This window comes from Cheilinus undulatus, linkage group 16 (assembly GCF_018320785.1).
Source record: "Cheilinus undulatus linkage group 16, ASM1832078v1, whole genome shotgun sequence".
Taxonomy (NCBI): Eukaryota; Metazoa; Chordata; class Actinopteri; order Labriformes; family Labridae; genus Cheilinus; species Cheilinus undulatus.
In genome coordinates this window covers 4,643,063-4,665,034 of record NC_054880.1, presented here as the reverse complement: position 1 = coordinate 4,665,034, position 21,972 = coordinate 4,643,063, and the positions used below count along the sequence as shown (strand labels likewise).

General features: G+C 38.6%; 3 protein-coding genes across 6 annotated transcripts in view; all 3 read left to right on the top strand.

Moving 5' to 3' along the window:
- LOC121523793 (gastrula zinc finger protein XlCGF57.1-like) overlaps positions 1-21,972 on the top strand; it is a 33,165-nt gene that overhangs the window by 5,340 nt on the left and 5,853 nt on the right. Inside the window, exons 1-2 of one of the 4 annotated variants that reach the window (XM_041808838.1) lie at positions 8,220-8,346; positions 13,648-16,375. The exons of 1 other annotated variant lie outside the window; for it this stretch is intronic. In XM_041808838.1, coding sequence (XP_041664772.1) covers positions 8,322-8,346; positions 13,648-15,179 — 1,557 coding nt within the window. In that variant the 5' untranslated portion in view covers positions 8,220-8,321 and the 3' untranslated portion in view covers positions 15,180-16,375. Of the gene's footprint in view, positions 1-8,219; positions 8,347-13,647; positions 16,376-19,114; positions 19,201-21,972 lie in introns of those variants that run through there. 2 more of the 4 variants (XM_041808837.1, XM_041808841.1) reach the window with 2 other exon arrangements.
- LOC121523820 (oocyte zinc finger protein XlCOF20-like) lies at positions 205-6,957 on the top strand. The gene is made up of 2 exons (XM_041808872.1): positions 205-300; positions 4,877-6,957. The coding sequence occupies exons 1-2, from the start codon at positions 276-278 to the stop codon at positions 6,262-6,264; spliced, it is 1,413 nt and encodes a 470-aa protein (XP_041664806.1). The 5' UTR covers positions 205-275; the 3' UTR covers positions 6,265-6,957.
- LOC121523808 (gastrula zinc finger protein XlCGF57.1-like) lies at positions 17,131-20,369 on the top strand. Its single transcript, XM_041808860.1, has 2 exons — positions 17,131-17,261; positions 18,616-20,369. Exons 1-2 carry the CDS (start codon positions 17,237-17,239, stop codon positions 20,082-20,084), a joined length of 1,494 nt encoding a protein of 497 aa, XP_041664794.1. The 5' UTR covers positions 17,131-17,236; the 3' UTR covers positions 20,085-20,369.

The window sequence follows — 21,972 nt, the reverse complement described above, 5'->3', positions numbered from 1 at the left end:
AAAATCGTGTCTAAATAAAATTTTTAGTTTTAGTTTCAGCATTATGAGCTTAAGGGACAATCTGATACCTGTTTTGTAAATATCGGCTTTTCTGAATCGTGTTTCGTTCTCAGCAAAGGCTATTCTAAGCTTTATTCTGAAAGCCGGAAGTGTGTACCTGAGGTCGCGTTTTTGTTTCCGGGTCATGAACGTTCTTTCCGTCGATCACCGTTGGCGTGTTTGAGCGTTCAGAGTGGACTTTTCTCCTCCTTCTGCGACTCCTGGATGTTTGTCAAATGTCCGGGTTTCAGACTCTTTCAGGTTTGTTTTCTTTCTTCTTCTCTAAACTTGTTTTCAGTAAATGTTTCTGAGAGCTGAGCCTTTAGCTAACTTTTACAGCTTTGTTAGCTTTGGCTAGCTCCAGATAACAATATTGCTTTGTTCCCAGGTCTGCAGAAATCGTTGCTGACTGTTGGTCGATGACTAAATGTGTGAGAGGATTATTTTATGATGAGTGAACTCTAATTATGACGCCAGTCAGACCTTATTAGTTGGACCACAACCTCTGCTGCTAACTGGTCTTTACTTGAAGATTTTTGGTTGTTCATAGTTTGCTGCACACAAGATTGTGGATCTACCTGTCTTCACTCTGATAAGGTCAGACAGAGTTGCTAAAGCTAGTGGCAAGAAGAAAGGAGGGGGTCTGGCTTTATTTGTTAACCAGAGATGGTGTAACTCCTAACACATAACTGTCAAGGAGAAGTTGTGTTGTACAGATATTGTACTGTTGGCAGTTGCCCTTCGGCCATATTATGTTCCAAGGGAGTTCAGTCATATCATAACAATACTTGTATACATCCCAGCTAAGGCAACTGATTTGGTTCCATGTGATATTTTGCATGATACTGTTGCTAGGATACAGACTCAACATCCTGAGGCAGTTGTAATAATATCAGGGGACTTCAACCATGTCACCCTCTCCTCTCACCTGACTGGATTTCCACAGTTTGTTAACTGCCCTACCAGAGAAAACCAAACCCTAGACCTGCTGTATGCCAATGTCAAAGAAGCTTACAGAGCTACTGCCTTACCACCACTGGGCAGGTCAGATCATAACTTGTTTTATCTGCAGACCTGTTACAAACCTTGTGTACTGAAGCAGCCTGCAACTAGAGTCAAAATCAGAAAATGGACTCCTCAAGCTAGTGAAGCTCTAGGGGACTGCTTTCAATCAACAGACTGGAATGTGCTGCTGGAAACAGATGAGGACAGTATGACCATTGACAGACAGGTCGATTGTTTTACTGAGTACATCAACTTCTGTAGAGACTAGGGCTGACAGCTTCAATTCGATTAGTCGATTAATTGATCGAAAGCGTTTGTTGAACTAAGATCACCCTGGTCGGTTATCACCCCAAGATGCTGGTCAGGGGGCAGAAGCGAAGTTTGCAGCTGGCTGATAGAAAGAGACGTGCTGCTGCTGACAGAAGCAATGCAGCTCTAGGAATTACAGGTAGATAAGCACACAAAGCTAGCAGAATGGGATATTTTCTGATATTTTACAGCATTAACGCTCAGGAACACCACATCAACTTGTCACAGAGTTGCAGGCTGTTTGTATTTAAGTGGCACTGCTGAGTGTCTGCTCTGCCCTCCCTCACTGCATCAACTCCCACGGTCAGTTTAATTCACCTGTCGGCAGGCTGTGTAGTATCATCTCCTTTTATTATCTCCTTAAAGTGTTCACGTTAGCGTTAAGCCTGATTTTTGCTTCTGCATTGAGTTGACAGCGTAGCTACGTGTAGCCCTCTTCATCGACGCGGACCCCTAAGCCGTAGCCTGATGCCCACCTCCAGAAAATCCTAACTATGCAATGTGGACCGCAAGGGCTGTGATTGGTCTGCTCAAAACATAATTTCTAGCAGTTGCTTTCTCTGGTCTTTCTTCCTGTTATTAGCGCACATATTGCAATGCAGCATGTAGAGGCCTTTGCACAATTAGCCTGTTTCATGTTGGTCTAATCGTGTCTGCACACTGATGCCAAAATTGTCATTTTATTTTCCGTTATTTTCGTAACAGGTTCGATTTTATGCGAAATTTCATGTGTCCAAGGTGACCGATGATTGAAAACAGTTCCCGCTGCTTCCACCTCACTTGCTCACCACTAAACCCTCACTTTAAACACCAAAGTTTGCTCATTTATCATGTGGATTTCAACCATGGAAATATAACAAAGAGATGGGTGAATGATGGCTCAGATCAGGGCCTGTTGCTTTATTCTCTCTTGATTGCTCACCCCACCCAACCCTCCTCTCTCTCTCTCTCTCTCTCTCCCTCTGAAACCTCACTTTAACCGTAGTTTCCATGATATCAGTCATGGAAATATAACAGATAAAGGCATACATTTGTAGCCTACTCACAGGTTATAACAGAAACAGAATTAAAAAGTTGCTCTCCATCTCTCCAACTTCTCTCAGCGCTGTGACGAGTGTGTGCTGTATGAAGCTCTCTGTCAGGATGGATCCAGCGGGATTTTAAAGGAGTGACGGACAACAAAAACAGTCCAGCGCAACCTTTGGTTTGTACTTATGTGCAAACAACATGTAATATTGACTACTGGTTGTTCCTGCTGGTAATTAAGAGCTTTTCCCTCTCATCTCCGTAAATAAAAGCTGTATGCTTTCTGCTTTATGCTCATAAATGACACGGCATGGGCTGGATCAAGCGATCCTGTTAATAGTTACTGTTATAAACACTTTTAGAGACAGTGACAAAGAACGGCTCAAACAAGTGCAACATGAGTTGAAGAGGAGACTGAAGATGGCAAAGCTGGAATACAAAAAGAAGACAGAGAGGAATCTTCAACACAGCAACATCCGTGATGTGTGGAGAGAAATCAGTACCATCTCTGATCACAACAATAAAAAAGAAAATACAGCCAATAGTAGGTGATGTGGAAAGAGCTGATGAACTCAACCTGTTCTTCAACAGATTTGACACTGTGGACACACCTACTTCCACTGCTGCTCCTCCTTCTTCTCCTCAACATATGGAAATCTCCACTGCAGCTCCTCCTTCTCCTTTTCTGTCTCCTACACATGTCTCTACTGTTGCAGCCACTTCCCTTCCAGCACCTGTACGCTTCTCTGTCACAGAGACAGGGGTGAGGTTGGAGCTTGGGAGACTTTGCTTTGGGAAGGCAACTGGCCCAGATGGTGATGTGTCTAAGGCAGCTTAAAGACTGTGCAGTGCAACTGTGTCAACCTCTCCACAGGATCTTCAACCTGAGTCTACAGGTGGGGCGGGTGCCTGCTCTGTGGAAAACATCCTGTATTGTACCGGTACCAAAAATAAAATGTCCGGCTGAACTTAAAGACTACAAACCAATTGCACTTTCTTCACACATCATGAAAACTCTGGAGCATCTGATTTTATGTCTACTGAGGCTTGAGGTCAAAGACAAACTCGATCCCCTGCAGTTTGCATACAAAAAACACATTGGAGTGGATGATGCCACCCTCTTCATGCTTCACCATGCCCTGTCTCATCTGGAGGAACCTGGAGTTTATGTGAGAACCATGTTCTTTGATTTTTCAAACACATTCAACTCCATCCAACCCACCATACTCAAAGACAAGCTCATGGAGATGGGAGCGGATCCATCCTGTGTTTCTTGGATCACAGATTACCTGACAGGAAGGCCACAGTTTTTCAGGCTGGGGAACTGTGTTTCTGGGACATTAATGAGCAGTACAGGGGCTCCACAAGGGACAGCCCTGGCTCACACTGTATACATCAGACTTCAAATACAGCACTTGAGTCCTGCCACATCCAGAAATACTTAGATGACACTGCTATTGTGGCATGTATCAGAAATGGACAAGAAGCCAAATACAGGGATCTAATAAGTGCCTTCAGTGTTTGGAGTCACAACAAATTCCTCCTACTCAACACCTCAAAGACAAAGGAAATTATCATAGATTCCCACAGATCCAAACTCCCTCTTCAACCAGTGAACACTTGTGGCGTGGACATTGAGGTGGTGACATGGTATAAATATTTAGGTGTACACCTGGATAATAAGTTGAACTGGTCTAGAAATGTAGACTCCATCTACAAAAAGGGGCAGAGCCCCCTCTTTTGCCTGAGAAGACTCCAATTAATAGACATCTACAGTAAGATGCTGCAGATGTTTTATCAGTCTGTGGTGGTAAGTGTTCTGTTTTATGCTACAGTCTGCTGGGCAGGCAGTGTAAGACACAAGGATGCAAGGCATGTGAACAAACTGGTGAAAAAAGCTGGCTCTGTGGTCGGAATCAAGTTGAACTCACTGGAGGATGAGGTGGACAGATGCGCAACGAAGAAGGTGGAGGCCATTCTGAGTAACATGGATCCACTTCATATCTCCCTAAATGACCAAAGAAACAACGGCGGTGGACGGCTCCTCTCTCTTCGCTGCAGGACAGCAAGATATAGAAGATCTTTCATACCATCAGCAATAAGACTATATAATTCTACCATAAACAGATGAGACTCCAGACAAATGAATTTCCCTTCAGGGATAAATAAAGTTATTGTATTGTATTATGTTGTATTTTAATTCTTGTCACGTTTTCATTTCTATCTGCATCTCCTCTTTAATCTCCTCTTTTGATCATTTTGAGATTTGGCCAAAAGCTTTCTGCTTTCCTCTCTGACCAGTGAGGAAACTTAGAAAGTACAATAAAAGAATCAGTGGTCAAAAGAGCACAGTCAAGACCAGCTGTAATATTTTTATTAATATAATCAGATGTAAGGGGTGGGGAGGGGCCTTGAGTAACTTAAATCTCATTCATTACTTGAGACTGTTGTGTTACAATAAAATCAGTTTTTCTTACGATGTGTTTCTGTATTTTAGTTTTCCCTGATGAGGTCCATCAGCTGTCAGTGAGTAAAGAAGCGGCATGCCCTGAGCAGCAGGAGAAGAGTGAGCATCTGAAAATTAAAGATGAACATGAGGATATGTGGAGTGATCAAGAGAATGAGCAAACTCACAAGTTGGAAGATGACATCGCCAAGTTCACTTTTGTTCCTGTCCCTGTGAAGAATGAAGTTGATGAAGAGGAGCCTCAGTCTTCACAGCATCCTCAAAAACAAACCAAAGAGTCAGCCAGGTATTTTGATCCAGAGAGAGATTTACACCAACATTCTGAGATCAAGACTGAAGACTCTTCTGATCCAGAGACTGATGACAGTGCTGATTGGAGGGAGATGACAGAACACCAGTCAAGTTCAAAGTCAGTTGGGGAAAGCACAGAAACAAGCGCAAAGATTCCAAAGAGATTGTACATCTACTCAGAGTGTGGAAAAAGAATTAAGGGTGAAAAGGGTGTGATTAGACGCATGGTTGTTCATACCAAAGAAAAACCCTTCCCCTGCTCTGTGTGTGGTCAGAGATTTACAAGAAAAAAAAGTGTGACTTATCATATGAGAATTCACACAGGTGAAAAACCTTTTGTCTGCTCTGTTTGTGGCAAGAGATTTACCCAAAAATCAAATTTAGCTACTCATGTGAGAATTCACACAGGAGAGAAACCATTTGTCTGCTCTGAGTGTGGTCAGAGATTTCCCCAAAAAACAAGTTTGGCTGCTCACATGAGAATTCACACAGGAGAGAAACCATTTGTCTGCTCTGAATGTGGTCAGAGATTTCCCCAAAAAACAAGTTTAGCTATTCACATGAGAATTCACACAGGAGAGAAACCATTTGCTTGCTCTGTTTGTGGAAAAAGATTTAATTGGAAGGGACATTTGACCACACACATGGTTGTTCATACAACACAAAAACCCTTCCCCTGCATTGAGTGTGGTAAGAGATTTTCCCATAGAGACAGAACGATGAAACACATGCAAACTCATAAAGGAGTAAAACCTTTTATTTGCTCTGTGTGTAGCCAAGGATTTACCCGAAGAGAAGGTTTAACTGTTCACATGAGAATTCATACAGGAGAGAAACCATTTGTCTGCCCTGAGTGTGGTCAGGGATTTAGCCAAAGTGGAACTTTAACTGCTCACATGAGAATTCACACAGGAGAGAAACCATTTGCTTGCTCTGAGTGTGGAAAAAGATATACACGTAAAAAAGGTTTAACCACACACATGGTAGTTCATGCTAAAGAAAAACCGTACCACTGCACTGAGTGTGGTCAGGGATTTCCCCATCGAGGCAGTATGATGAAACACATGAAATCTCACAACAAAGGAAAACCTTTGGTTTGCTCCGATGATGGTCAGAGATTTACCTGAAATAGAGGTTTAACTGGTCACATGAGAATTCACACAGGAGAGAAACCCTTTGTCTGCTGTGAGTGTGGCGGAAGATATACCCATCAAGTGAGTTAGAACAGACGTATGCAATTTCATACCAGAGAAAAACCCTTCAGCCGCTCTCAGTGTGGTGAGAGATTTACCCCAAAAGGAAATGTGACTGTGAACAAGTCCCCAATGACAATTACTACCTAAGACTGGTGATATCTGATTTTTTTCTTTTATCAAGGATTTTAACTGTTCCCATGAGTTGTTTGTCTAAAGTTCTAAAACCGTCACTGCAACTCACCTCTTACCCCTCGATTGTAAACTTTCAAGGTTTTCCTTAGAATTGTTAATGCCTTCTCTCACTGGACACACACTGGAAGTACCAGATGTTGCTCATAAATACCTGAGTACATGTCCTGCTTGCCTGGAAGAGTTTGGACCAAAGATCTCATAACTGCTATAAACATATTTTTTTTTCAACTTGCCATCAAAAGTTTCCTTGGACCAACATTGCCATCTACTGTCTGATCTTGGTTATCATACATTTCCACCTGCGCAACTTCTTAGTGCCTTAATGTTTTGGTTGAAAATACTTTCAATGTTTTAATCACTTTATTATCCCTGTTTAATTGTGTAGCATGCACTTTGATGTTTTAGTATTCCAGTATTGTACAATCGCTTCTGCTATTCCCTTTATCCTTAAATAAACTTTTTTCATTGATAATGTGGTAATTTTATTTATGAATAGTCAATCACAGGGCTGCTCAGCAGCATCCACCACCAAAGACATGCTTGTTAGGTTAATTGGTGGCTCTAAATTGACTGTAGGTGTGAGTGTGAGCATGCCTGGATGGTTGTCTCTATATGTCAGCCCTGTGATTGACTGGTGACCAGTCCAGGGTGTACCCTGCTTCAGCCCTCCTGCGACCTCCAACAGGATGAGGGGTATAGAAATTAGATGGATGAAGAGTCAAACACAACTAAGATGAGTGAGTTAATCCATATACTGAAGTACATTTGTTTATGTTAAGTCTTCTTTCTTTCTTTACTTGATATAAAATGTATCTCTTTTTGAGCTGGGATTTTTTTTTCTGCTGAAGGGTGAGATTGAACACACTATTATTTCAGTCAAGAAGCAGAGCTACTTTTGAAATTGTTCATAGATCAAGTCTTCCCCTTTTTGGTGGAAGTGTACAAAAGATATTGTGGAACCAAGATGAGTGTTATGTTTTCTTAATGTCAGTAGCTTTGAATGATGTGGTAATTTAAAGTAGTAAGTGTTGTAATCTTAGAATGAATTGCATCAATCACTCTCAAATTAAGAGGGAGAGGTGGATCTGTTTAACCATGTTTGGCATGTTTCCTCTACCTGGAGACAATTTTTTAGGTGCTGGTACAGAGCATCACTTCAGTCTTTGTCTCTGTGTCTTAATAACAAGAATAATAATGAGTGATTTACTTATAAAGTGGTTTTGATAAAAGATTTAGCTCCAAAAAGAAAACAATGATATTTTAAGTTTGGATTTTTTTTTTCTTTTTTTTTTTTTTTGAAGAGAATTCATAAGTATATTATGGCAGGTGGTTGAATAAATTTATTATTATTATTATTATTATTATTATTATTATTATTATTATTGATATTTCTAAAAGCCATATAAACCATGCATGTTGTGAGAAACTTGAGAATAACCTAAATGTATTTTGAGACATTTTTCTAGAGGTATGACAACATCAGAATATAAAATCATGACAAAATAAAATCTTTTGTTTTAGTGCCAGCATTATGAGATTAAGACATGAACTATCTGGTATTTCTTTTGTAAATATCGGCTGATCTGAATCCTGCCATGCGTTCCGGTCTCAGGGCAGGATGTTCGAAGCTTTATTCTGAAGGGCCGGAAGTGTGGGCCTGAGGTCGCGTCTTTGTTTCCGGGTCATGAGGGCTTTTCCTGCCGAGCACTGTTGGCGTGTTTGGATGCTCCAGTGTTCTGTATGATCGTTCAGGGTGAACTTTTCTCGTCCTTCTTCGACTCTTGGATGTTTGTCAAATGTCCGGCTTTCAGACTCTTCCAGGTTTGTTTTCTTTCTTCTTCTCTAAACTTGTTTCCAGTAAATGTTTCTGAGAGCTGAGCCTTTAGCTAACTTTCACAGCTACATGCAGCACATTGTTAGCTTTGGCTAGCTCCAGATAACAATATTGCTTTGTTCCCAGGTCTGCAGAAATCGTTGCTGACTGTTGTTCGATGATTAAATGTGTGAGAGGATTTTTTTATGATGAGTGAACTCTAATAATGACGCCAGTCAGACCTTATTAGTGTGAGTAACAACATCTGCTACAACTGAAAAAATGGATGGACAAAAATGTTACTTAAATACAAGACTTGTTTGAGGAAGGAGGGGAAGTTATGAAATGTGAGGTTTTTTTAAACAAATTTAATTTTCTTATAAATTCTCAAGAATTTTACTATGTAATCAAAAGTATTCCAAAAGGTATCAGGGAACTATTGAAAAATACCAAGTTACACAGCTGAATATCTCTTAATTAATGGAATTGATAATAAAGATAAAAAATGCACCAAATAAACATATCAGGAGGACCCTTCAAATTCCAGAACGGTCTTACCCTGCTGGCAAGGCCTGCTGGTCCGCTCAATTTGCTGACACAGAATGGGATGCAGCCTGGCTTCTAACTTTCAAATACTGTATAGACAACAAAGTTCGACAAATCCAATGAAAAATTTTTTATAATATTTATTCTACCAACTTACACATTTCCAAAATGATAGATAAATCTCCAAACTGTACCTTCTGCCAAAACAATGTAGAAAACTTAAAACATCTGTTTTATGAATGCAGCCCATGTTACAACTTCTGGAAACAATTGGATCAATTTATTGCTCAAAAACCCCTAAAATAATCAACCTCAATTATCAGAGTAATGTAATTAATTTTAATCACCAAAACAAACAATTGGAATTTATAATAAATCTCTTTATCATACTGAGAAAATACCACATCCACAAAATGAAATTTGCTGAAAATAGCCACCCCCTCTTCAAAGTATTTTTAATTGATTTGAATAATTATATCAGATCTTTAACCGTCTGGAACAGAAACAAACCCTTAGAAATACTGTATATAACAAATTCTTTAGTCCTTCATAAATTAGTATTTTTGTTTGTTTGTTTGTTTGTTTGTTTTGTTTTGTTTTGTAAGCCTCGATGTATTATTATGTGTATACATTATAAGGTAAGTGTACCCATTAAGCCCACCAAAATCTAAGTTTACGTATTTTTCATAGATAATAAGATGGTTTATAAACATAATCATTTGTTAAAATGAAGAATTAATCTCTCATTTGAAAGTCCATTTATTAACTTCTGCATATTTTAAAGAACAAGTTACAGAAATTTTATGAATAAAGTCAAAAGTCTGGCATGGGCTTAATTGGTACCGAAGTACCGTTTAAGCCCATCTGTGTTCCAAATAAGCCCACAACCAAATTTATTGACAGAAATATAAAAAATTATTATATTTTTCAGGTAGTAAACACATATTCATTCAGTAACATTAAACACAATTTACTTTTTGAACTTGGATTTAATGTTTGGCTTGTAAAAATGGACCACCACAAACATGACTAAGTAGGCCTAAAACTAATTTTTATTGGCTTCAGTATTTAACATTTCATTGAACATTTTATCTAATATTTACAAAATTTGATTCAATATTGACAAAATTTAAAAATGTATTTGTTTTTAAAAGTATTGAATGACATTACAGTGCATCAACAATAACTTATTGAACTTGGATTTAATGTTTGGCTTGTAACAATGATGATTTTAGGACAGTTGCTGTAATTCTTCCTTTTTGTTGGCATTTTTCTCACTGTAAACAAATTATTATGCAAAATTAACTGACATAACAGTTCTTCTGGGCAGTGTGTGATCTGTGATGTACTGGTGTTAATGAAGTTAGTGAGGTATAACAACATCTAACACAGGATTACAGTGAAAAGCTATCAAAAATGTCATTCTTTCCTATTTAAACACATAAGATGGGCTTAAATGGAACACACTGGGCTTAAATGGTTCTACAGTGACCTCCAGGGAAATAATGATAATATTTTCTCACCAAAATGAAATAAATATGTAAAGAAATGCCTATAGCCTAAATATGCTGTAAAACCTTCCATCATATGTTATCCCTCTTTTGCCAAACTTTCTGAATTATCAAGGAATTCTTGTTCAAAGTTAGCTTACACTAGCTGTTTTTTTTTGGGTCACTGTACCATTTAAGCCCACCTTGGAAAAAAGACATTTTTTGAAAATATTTCACCCACCCAAACCCTTTTTTGTGTCTTAATTTGAAGATTTATGTAAAATGAATCAGAGAAGACTTAGTTTATGTACTTGTCATTTTTAATCTTTAAGCAGTGTATCTATCAGTAGGGCTACATGTATAGACTAGTGATTAGCTTGCTACGCTAGCTAGCATAACTCATCTTTTCACATAAAACTAAATGGTAAGAAATGACAAAAAAAAAACTACTTGTTTATACACAAAAAAACAAATCAATAATCCCTTAAATTAAATAATATGAATGTATTTACCAAGTCAGTGGCTGAAAATAGTTGAAAAGAGGTTTTTTCTGAGGGGTCCAAAAACACCAAAGTGTTGAGGCGACTTTATCTGAGCCTCTTTGAGACTGCATGGATGTAGGCGGGCCTTTTTCAGTATCGACAAATTGATTGGTGTCAAACAAAAACTGACATTTAATTAAGAAATTGTGTGATTGGACAAAATAATGTATAACATTAGACAGGCCCCTCTTTTTTTTTAAATTGACTTCAAAGTTTCAAGTGGGCTTAAATGGTGCCTGGGCTTAATGGGTACGCTTACCCTATATTATGTCTCTGCTGTACCTCTGTTTACGTTGGTTTATTTAAGTTGTTATTGTAGTCTGTCAACACTATGTTTGTATGTATGCCTTTATGTAATATCATTTAGTTTTAATTAATAATAATTTTTAAATAATAATAAAAATAACAACATATGCTACTAACTTTTCTTTACTTGAGGATTTATTGTTGTTCATAGTTTGCTGCACACAAGACTAGATCAGAGCAGAATAGAATGTTAACTGGTGGTTCTGTTTAGATGTATACAACAACATTCTAGTTTCACTGCCTGAATGAAACTCAATCACGCTGCTAATCAATAAGACTACTAATGTAAAATATAGCAGTATCTGTGTTACACTGTGAGTTTGTCAATCCGTCTGATCCTTGCGTCGGGTTTCACTTACAAAAATGTGACATTTCACACCTACCCTCTCCTTTTCCTCCTTTATGTGTTTATGTTCATGTTGTGTTTATGTCCATGTTGTGTAATGCCAATGTTTTCTTGCCCTTTGTTTGGGACCAACATCTGAACAGAAGACGGCCCTGGTCCATTGTAACCCAACCTACAGGGTTACATTCAATAAGAGGACTCATGTCATAAGCTCTCGGTTTACTAAGTCTGATATCTGAAATAATAGCTAGAAAATCCAGTTCTTTAAAAAGGTATTTTTTTAAACCTTCTTACAAAATATTAAATATAAACTCTATCACATAGAGCTGGGCGATATGGCCTATAAATGATAATTCAGTATATTTTTTGCTAGATCCCGATACATGGTATATATCATGATATTTCTCCAAAGCTGTTTTTAATTTTGCCCCTAATGACACTAGTTTGATGATAAAAATAGACTTTTCTATTGGATTTCTTATAAAACTGTATGCAGAAAGCATAAAAATCTAACTTACATAAAGTCAAATTAAGCAGTTTTTTTGAAAAGGACTTCATTCACTCTTTTACTAATAAATCAAACATACATAAATTATGTAATACTCATTATTTTAAAGTGTATAGAAAGTCCTGAAATGTTTTCTGTGTTATGTTTACTATTGCTGATTATAAAATTATTATTTTTCTTATCAAGGGTGAAGCAAACCGACACAAAATTCCCCAATCCTGCATGCAGACGATGGACAAAGCCCTGCAGTCTAGTCCACCATTCAGACCAAAACTCTGCATTCTAATCCACCATTCAGGCTCACAGCTGTGATTGCATTAGTCCCTTTTCTGTGCTGATGTATGTAACTTAAGGAAGTGGCTCTTCACGTGTTTTTCTTACCAAAAGACCATTATATAAACTGTTTATTAAGTGCTTTATCTTGATATTACTATTTGCAAATCTAATTTTGAAAACCTCAGAACAGACAAAACCTTGCACCCCGTCTGAGATCTTTTGTGAAACTAAACATATTTAAATGTTGTGCTGGCTTTACTTACAGACAGCAGAGAGCGTCAACAAATGTAATGTTTAGTGTAAGCACTACAGTTTCTGTTGTGGGCATTCAAACTTAAAGCACTTGAAGAAAAACAACAACAGGACTTTTGTTGTGTCGGATAATGGGCCAAAACAGTGGGGTTAGCTCCAAAGTTTATTTTGGTGTTGCAGGAGACAATTTATTTTTTTTATTTAACCTTTATTTAACCAGATTAAAACCCATTGAGATCAAGATCTCTTTCACAAGGGTGACCTGGCCAAGAGGTCAGCAGCACACATCATGAAGAACATATTGAATGGTGGCAATATACAAGTCTCTGCTTTGCTTCTAGACTTTCATCAGAACTCTGCAGCAGAAGTTTAAGACTTTTATTAACAGCCATGACCGTTAATGCTCATGAGTTTATACCTTTTGGGGCACGATGATGTTGCATTTGCCTTCACTGTATTGATAAGTTTACTTTCAGTGTGGCGTCACGGTCACTTATTTTCATGCAACTCTGAGCAACGATTGTAAGGAGGTGAGATGGCTCACTCCTCATCAATCTCTGCACTGGAAAACAATGCAGTGAACATGTTCAGAATTGAAAAGCATATCCAATAAATGATCATAAATTAAATCCATTGTCGACAGATGTCACCAAATTTTGTAAACAGCACCAGCGATTCATTGCATTCCAACTCTTTAATTCTTGTCACATATTTTCATTTCTTTCAGCGTCTCCTCTTCCATCTCTGATAGTTTTGATCTTATTGAGATTGGGCCCAAAGTGTTCTGCTTTCTTCTCTGACCAGTGAGGAAACTTCCAAAGTACAATGAAAGAATCAGTGGTCAAAACAGCACAGTCAGGACCAGCTGTTTTTGTGGACTGTTGAGATGAAGACTTGTCTCTAGATGAAAAACATTTTTTGATTGATATAATGAGATGTAAAGAAGTGGGGAGGGGCCTTGACAAAGTAAAATATTCATTACTTTAAGACATTTTGTGTTAAAATAAAATCAGTTTATCTTACGATGTGTCTCTCTATTTTAGTTTTTCCTGATGAGGTCCATCAGCTGTCAGTGAATAAAGAAGTGGCATGCCCTGAGCAGCAGGAGAGGAGTGAGCATCTGAAAATTAAAGATGAACCTGAGGAGCCATGGAGCAATCAAGAGAACGAGAAAATTCGAGAAGATGACGTCATCAAGTTCACTTTTGTTCCTGTCCCTGTGAAGAGTGAAAATGATGAAGAGGAACCTCAGTCTTTACAGCATTATGAAAAACAAACCAAAGAGTCAGCCAGGTACTCTGATCCAGAGAGAGATTTACAACAGCATTCTGAGGTCAAGACTGAAGACTCTTCTGATCCAGAGACTGATGACAGTGCTGATTGGAGGGAGATGACAGAACACCAGTCAGGTTTAAAGTCAGTCGGGGAAAGCACAGAAACGAGCGCAAAGATTCCAAAGAGATTGTACATCTACTCAGAGTGTGGAGAAAGATGTAAGGGTGAAATGGGTGTGGTAAGACGCATGGTTGTTCATACCAAAGAAAAACCCTTCAGCTGTTCCAAATGTGGAAAGAGATTTCCCCGGCGAGACAATATGATAAGACACATGAAATCTCATGAAGGAGTAAAACCTTTTGTCTGCTCTGTGTGTGGTCAGAGATTTACAGTAAAAGGAAGTTTAACTGATCACATGAGAATTCACACAGGAGAGAAACCATTTGCTTGCTCTGAGTGTGGCAAGAGATTTTCCCGTAAAAGCGTTTTGACCACACATATGGTACTTCATACTAAAGAAAAAACCTTTCCCTGCATTAAGTGTGGTAAGAGATTTACCAAAAAAGAATATCTACCTGTTCACATGAGAATTCACACAGGAGAGAAACCATTTGCTTGCTCTGTTTGTGGAAAAAGATTTAATTGGAAGGGACATTTGACCTCACACATGGTAGTTCATACTAAACAAAAACCCTTCCCCTGCATTGAGTGTGGTAAGAGATTTACTCGTAGAGGCAGTATGATGAAACACATGAAATCTCACAAAGGAGTAAAACCTTTTGTCTGCTCTGTGTGTTGTCATAGCTTTACCCAAAAAGGAGGTTTAACTGTTCACATGAGAATTCACATAGGAGAGAAACCATTTGTCTGCTCTGAGTGTGGTCAAGGATTTACCATTAAAGGAAATTTAAAGAGTCACATGAGAATTCACACAGGTGAGAAACCATTTGTCTGCTCTCTGTGTGACCAAAGATTCTCCCGTAAACTAGGTTTGACAAGACACATGGTAGTTCATACTAAGCAAAAACCCTTTCCCTGCACTAAGTGTGGTAAGAGATTTTCACATCAAGTCAGTGTGATGAGACACATGAAATCTCACAAAGGAGTAAAACCTTTCGTTTGCTCTTTGTGTGGTCAGAGATTTATCCTAAAAGAATATTTAACTGTTCACATGAGAATTCACACAGGAGAGAAACCATTTGTCTGCTCTGAGTGTGGTCAGAGATTTAGCAGAAAAGCAGGTTTAACTGCTCACATGAGATTTCACACAGGAGAGAAACCCTTTGTCTGCTCTGAGTGAGGCAAGAGATATACCCATCAATTCGCTTTGACCTGATATATGCTAATTCATACCAGTGAAATCCCCTTCAGCCACTCTCAATGTGTTGAGAGATTTATCCAAAAAGGAAATGTGACACACGTAAAAACCCATGTAGCGGCATCAGCAGGATTCTCTTGTCATGATGAACCAGGTTTCAGTTCCTGTTGACTCCCTATGGTTTCTGTGAAAGGAGGAAAACTTTTCTGCCCTCCATGAAGGTCAGCTGAAGTATCAGGGATGCCTCTATGCAACAGCATTTCCAGAAAAAGCATTTCCCCAAAAATGAATCTTCCCTAGACTGGTGATATCTGATTGGTTGTCACTTATCAAGGATTATAACAGTGCCCATAAGTTGTTTGTCAAAAGAGTTGAAACGATCACTGCAACTCACCTCTGACCCCTGGATTGTGAACTTTCAAGGTTTTCATCTGAACTGTTAATGCCTTCTCTCTCTGGACACACACAGCAAGAGCCAGATGTTGCTCATAAATACCTGAGTAGATGTCCTGCTTGACTGGAGGAGTTTGGACCAAAGATCTCATAACTGCTGTAAACATAATTTTTTCAACTTGCAATCAAAATCTTGCATGGACCAACAGTGCCATCTACTGTCTGATCTTGGTTGTCATACATTTCCACCTGCGCAACTTCTTAATGCCTCCGTTATTATCCATGTTTAATTGTATACATGGAATTTGATGTTTTAGTATTCCAGTATTGTACAATTGCTTCTGCTATTCCCTTTATCCTTAAATAGACTTAACTCATTTGTAATGTGGTGATTTTAGTTGTTAAGAGTCAAACACAGGGCTGCCCGACAGCATCCACCACCAAAGACATGCTTGTTAGGTTAATTGGTGGCTCTACATTGACCATAGTTGTGAGCGTGCCTGGTTGGTTGTCTCTATATGTCAGCCCTGTGATTGACTGGTGACCAGTCCAGGGTGTACCCTGCTCCAGCCCCCCTACGACCCCCAACAAGGGTGAGTTGTATAGAAATTGGATGAGTGAAGAGTCAAACACAACTAAGATGATTGAGTTAATCCATATACTTAAGTACATTTGTTTATGTTAAGTCTTCTTTCTTTATTTACTTGATATAAAATGTATCTCTTTTTAGCTGGGATTTTTTTTTCTGCTGAAGGGTGAGATTGAACACACTATTATTTCAGTCAAGAAACAGTGCTACTTTTGAAATTGTTGTTCATAGATCAAGTCTTCCCCTTTTTGGTGGGACTGTATAAAAGCTATTGTTGAACCAAGATGAGAGTTATGTTTTCTTAATGTCAGTAGCTCTGAATGATGTGGTAAAAGTAGTAAGTATTGTAATCGTTGAACTAAAAGTCAAACATCAATTCCCAGCATTTCTTAAATGAGTTGCATCAATCACTCTCAAATCAAGAGGGAGAGGTGAATCTGTTTAACCATGTGTGGCATGTTTCCTCTACCTGGAGACAATTTCTTAGGTGCTTGTACAGAGCATCACTTCAGTCTTTGTCTCTGTGTCTGAACAACAAGAATAGAGAGTGATTTTCTTCTAAAGTCCTTGTTTATAGAAGATTTAGCCCCACAAAGATAATATCATATTTAGTTTGCAACATCATTGAAAAGAATTCAAGTGAGAAACATGCTTACTTGTTCCTATGACTTGTGGTCTAATAAATATATATATTTTAAGAGCCATATAAACCATGCACGTTGTGAGAAACTTGTGAATATAACCTAAATGTATACATCAAGACTAAGTAAAACCTTCAATTTTAGTGCCAGCATTATGAACTCAAGATATGGACAAGCTGATGATTCTTTTGTAAATATCGGCTCATCTAAATCCTGCCATGTCTCCCGGTCTCAGGGCAGGATATTCGAAGCTTTATTCTGAAATCCGGAAGTGTGTGTCTGATGGAGATTTTTCTCTCCGGGTCATCAAGACTTTTCCCGCCGATCCCCGTTGGCGTGTTTGGATGATCCAGGTTCTGTAGGAGCGTTCAGAGTGGACTTTTCTCGTCCTCCTTCGACTCTTGGATGGTTGTCAAATGTCCGGGTTTCAGGCTCTTTCAGGTTTGTTTTCTTTCTTCTTCTCTAAACTTGTTTTCAGTAAATGTTTCTGAGAGCTGAGCCTTTAGCTAACTTTTACAGCTACATGCAGCACATTGTTAGCTTTGGCTAGCTCCAGATAACAACATTGCTTTGTTCCCAGGTCTGCAGAAATCGTTGCTGACTGTTGTTCGATGATTAAATGTGCGAGAGGATTTTTATGATGAGTGAACTCTAATAATGACGCCAGTCAGACCTTATTCGTCTGAGCCACAACCTCTGCTGCTAACTGGTCTTTAATTGAGGATTTATGGTTGTTCATAGTTTTCTGCACACAAGATTAGATCAGAGCAGAATAGAATGTTAACTGTATGTAAGAGTGTGACTTTGGCCGTTGATAAAGCTTTTTAAAATGGCAGCCGCTTCAAAAAGAAGAAATTCTACCTATTGACTGAAGTTAATACCATGGTGCAGGACTCGGTTCCTACTGGTAGATGATAAGGTTTAGCATCAATGAATATAATGTTTACTGTAAGCACTGCATTTCCTGATGTGGGCGTTCACAGTGAAAGCACTTGAGTAAAAACAACAACTTTTGTTGTGTCACTGAGTCAAAACAGTGGGGTTAGCTCCACAGTTTGTTTTGGTGTTGCAGCAGACAAGTCTCTGCTTTGCTTCCAGACTTTCATCAGAACTCTGCAGCAGAAGTTTAAGACTTTCATTAACAGCCATGACCGTTAATGCTCATGAGTTTATACCTTTTGGGGCACGATGATGTTGCATTAGCCTTCACTGTGATTATGAGTTTTGTTTAGTGTGGCGTCACGGTCGCTTATTTTCATGCAACTCTTAGCAACAATTGTAAGGAGGTGAGATGGCTCACCCCTCATCAATCTCTGCACTGGAAAAAAAATGCAGTGAAAATGTTCAGAATTGTAAAGTATATCCCGTGAGTAATCGTAAATTAAATCCATTGTTGAGAGATGTCACCAAATTTTGTTCACAACATCAGCAATTCATTGCATTCCTACTCTTTAATTCTTGTCACATATTTTCATTTCTATCAATGTCTCCTCCTCTATCTCTAGTAGTTTTGATCATTTTGAGATTGGGACCAAAGCTGTCTGCTTTCCTCTCTGACCAGTGTGGAAACTTCCGAAGTACAATGAAAGACTCAGTGGTCAAAACAGCACTGTAAAGACCAGCTGTTTTATGAACTGTTAAGATAAATACTTATCTCTAGATGAAAAAAAATTGATTGATATAATGAGATGTGAGGGGTGGGGAGGTGCCTTGACAAACTAAAATATTCATTACTTTAAGATGTTTTGTGTTAAAATAAAACCAGTTTTTCTCATGATGTGTTTCTGTATTTTAGTTTTTCCTGATGAGGTCCATCAGCTGTCAGCGAATAAAGAGGCGGCATGCCCTGAGCAGCAGGACAGGAGTGAGCATCTGAAAATTAAAGATGAACCTGAGGAACTGTGGAGCAATCAAGAGAACGAACAAATTCACAGGCTAGAAGATGACATCATCAAGTTCACTTTTGTTCCTGTCCCTGTGAAGAGTGAAAATGATGAAGAGGAACCTCAGTCTTCACAGCATTATCAAAACCAATCCAAAGAGTCAGCCAGGTACTTTGATCCAGAGAGAGATTTACAACAACATTCTGAGGTCAAGACTGAAGACTCTTCTGATCCAGAGACTGATGACAGCGCTGATTGGAGGGAGATGACAGAACACCAGTCAGGTTTAAAGTCAGATGAGGAAAGCACAAAACCGGGAGCAAAGATTCCAAAAAAATTGTATATCTACTCAGAGTGTGGAGAAAGATTGAAGGGTGAAATGGGTGTGATTAGACGCATGGTTGTTCATACCACAGAAAAACCCTTCAGCTGCTCTGAGTGTGGTTGGAGATTTACCCAAAAAGGAAATTTAACTGATCACATGAGAGTTCACACAGGTGAGAAACCATTTGTTTGCTCTGTTTGTGACAAAAGATTTAACTGTAACGGGAATTTGACTTCACACATGATAGTTCATACTGAAGAAAAAGCCTTCCCATGCACTGAGTGTGGTAAGAAATTTAACCGTAAAGACAGTATGACGAGACACATAAGATCTCACAAAGGAGTAAAACCTTTTGTCTGCTCTGAGTGTGGTCAGAGATTTACATTAAAAGGAGGTTTAAATGTTCACATGAGAATTCACACAGGACAGAAACCATTTGTCTGCTCTGTTTGTGGCAAAAGATTTAACTTAAACTGGCATTTGACTTCACACATGATAGTTCATACAGGAGAAAAACCCTTCCCCTGCACTGAGTGTGGTAAGAGATTTTCCCGTAGAGACATTATGATGAGACATCTGAGATCTCACAAAGGAGTAAAACCTTTTGTCTGCTCTGTGTGTGGTAAACGATTTAACTGTGAAGGACATTTGACTTCACACATGGCAGTTCATACTGGAGAAAAAGCCTTCGCCTGCACTGAGTGTGGTAAGAAATTTAACCGTAGAGGAAATTTAACTGTTCACATGAGAATTCACACGGGAGAGAAACCATTTGCTTGCTCTCTGTGTGGCAAAAGATTTACCAATAAAGTAGGTTTGACCGCACACATGGTAGTTCATACTGAAGAAAAACCCTTCCCCTGCACTGAGTGTGGTCAGAGATTTAACCTGAAAGGAAATTTAACTGTTCACATGAGAATTCACGCAGGTGAGAAACCCTTTGTCTGCTCTGTGTGTTGCAAAAGATTTACCCAACAAGCAAGTTTGACCAGACATATGCTAATTCATACCAAAGAAAAACCCTTCAGGCGTGTGATTCTCATGAAGATGAAGTAAGCTATGTCTGTGATGATTTTTTGGACATAATCATGAAAAGTGAAAATATTTCAAGGGATACTTCAGCATTTTGGAAAATTCGTCCATTGCCATCATTCCTATAGTCTTAGTAATAGGTTTGTTTCCTTTAGTTGTCGGTGCACGCTGTTTATAGATCTGGGGGGATTCACCATGCTATGAAATAATAACGTATAATTATGTAACATTACGACGCATGAAGCAAATACTCAGAATTATTTCTTGAGTAAACCACTAGGCGGAGTGACACAGTGCAGCAGCCATGTCTGGAGTGTAGTTCTGGTGTTGCATTTAACTTTAAAACATCTCCGTTTCGTAATGTTCCATAATTATTTCATAGCGTGGTGAATGTGCAGGACACAACTTGTCCGGGAGAGCATTTGGAGTTGTTGGATTGTGTATTTGATGAGTTTGATGAGGGAAAGCAAAAAATTCCGTCTGCGAACATAGGGTTAGCTGTGTAGCTGGTTTAATGGTCCTCCCATATCTAGAAACAGCTTGCACCAACAACTAAAGGAAACAAACCTATTACCAAGACTATAGGAATGATGGCAATGGACGAATTTGCCAAAATGTTGAAGTATCCCTTTAACTTTTATTTGAAAATACACTATGTCTATTATGAGTCTAAATTCTTTATTTGGTAGGAAAACAGTATTTATGGTGTTTTTTTTTTTTTTTTTTTTTAATAAATTATGGAGTTAATGCCTTCTCTCTCTGGACACACAGCAAGAACCAGATGCAGCTCATAAATTCCTGAGTACATGTGCGGCTTGACCGGAAGAGTTTGGACAAACAATCTCATAACTGCTGTAAACATAATTTTTCAACTTTTAATCAAAATCTCCCATGGACCAACAGTGCCATCCACTGTCAGATCTTTGTTATCACACATTTACACATGAGCAACCTCTTAATGCCATAATGTTACAGTCCAAAATACTTTATATGTTTAAATCACATTCTTGTCCCTGTTTAATTGTGAAGCATGCAATTTGATGCTACAGTGTTATGGTTGTACAAAGGGTCACCCACTTTCAGCTTCTCCAGGACAGACTGCCTTAGTCAGTCATCATTCTGCCAATCACCCCCTTTCTGGACCAATCACTGACCTCTGACACTTGTGTCGGTGCCAATCAATCAATCATCCTCAGTGTGGAGTATCAGAGCAGAGCAGGCAGCTTCAAGTTTCCCCTCATTCTCAGGACTGTTTGTTGTTCATTTATTCTGTGCGTCCATGAGAACACAAGTAAATGCCTCTTGTTCTGTTACGCTTATCTTTTCTACTGTAATGCTGCTGTTTGCCTTGTTATCTTTCCTTAAGTTGTATATAGCACGCACACAGACAGCTGTCTGGATTCTGCTGCTCTGTGACTGACTTATGCTAGTTCTTAGCTTGTTTCTTAACCCTTATATCGTTTTTGTACAAAGTAATGCCTTACCTTTCTTAAGTTTCCCCTCATTCTCATTAGTAGATTGATGACACTCCCTTAAAGTTTTGAGACTCATTTCTGTATCTTAGAGTCATCATGTTGTTTATTTGTTGTTCAGTAATTTCATATGTGAGAAACAGGATGCAGTATTTATCATTCATGCACAAACTTAAGATTTGATCTGCTTTTATTATTTTATTCTTTATTTGTAGAAACCAAATCCACAAACAAACATCAATGTACACCATCCTCTGGCTTCATCTGATTTAACAACTGTAAATGAGTGGCAACTCAAAGAGAGTGTGTGACTGGAGTCATTTCCTCATATTCCTGTTCTGACTGGACAACCTGTGGCTCTGCAGATATATTAAACCAAAATTTACAATTCATTCATCACTGAGGTCACAAGAGTGGTATTGAGCAACCATTCCCTCCTT

Coding starts and splice junctions, on each gene's coding strand:
- LOC121523820 (XM_041808872.1), top strand. CDS start 276: ATGTCCGGGTTTCAGACTCTTTCAG. Junction 301..4,876: donor CGGGTTTCAGACTCTTTCAG/GTTTGTTTTCTT, acceptor TCTGTATTTTAG/TTTTCCCTGATGAGGTCCAT.
- LOC121523808 (XM_041808860.1), top strand. CDS start 17,237: ATGTCCGGGTTTCAGGCTCTTTCAG. Junction 17,262..18,615: donor CGGGTTTCAGGCTCTTTCAG/GTTTGTTTTCTT, acceptor TCTGTATTTTAG/TTTTTCCTGATGAGGTCCAT.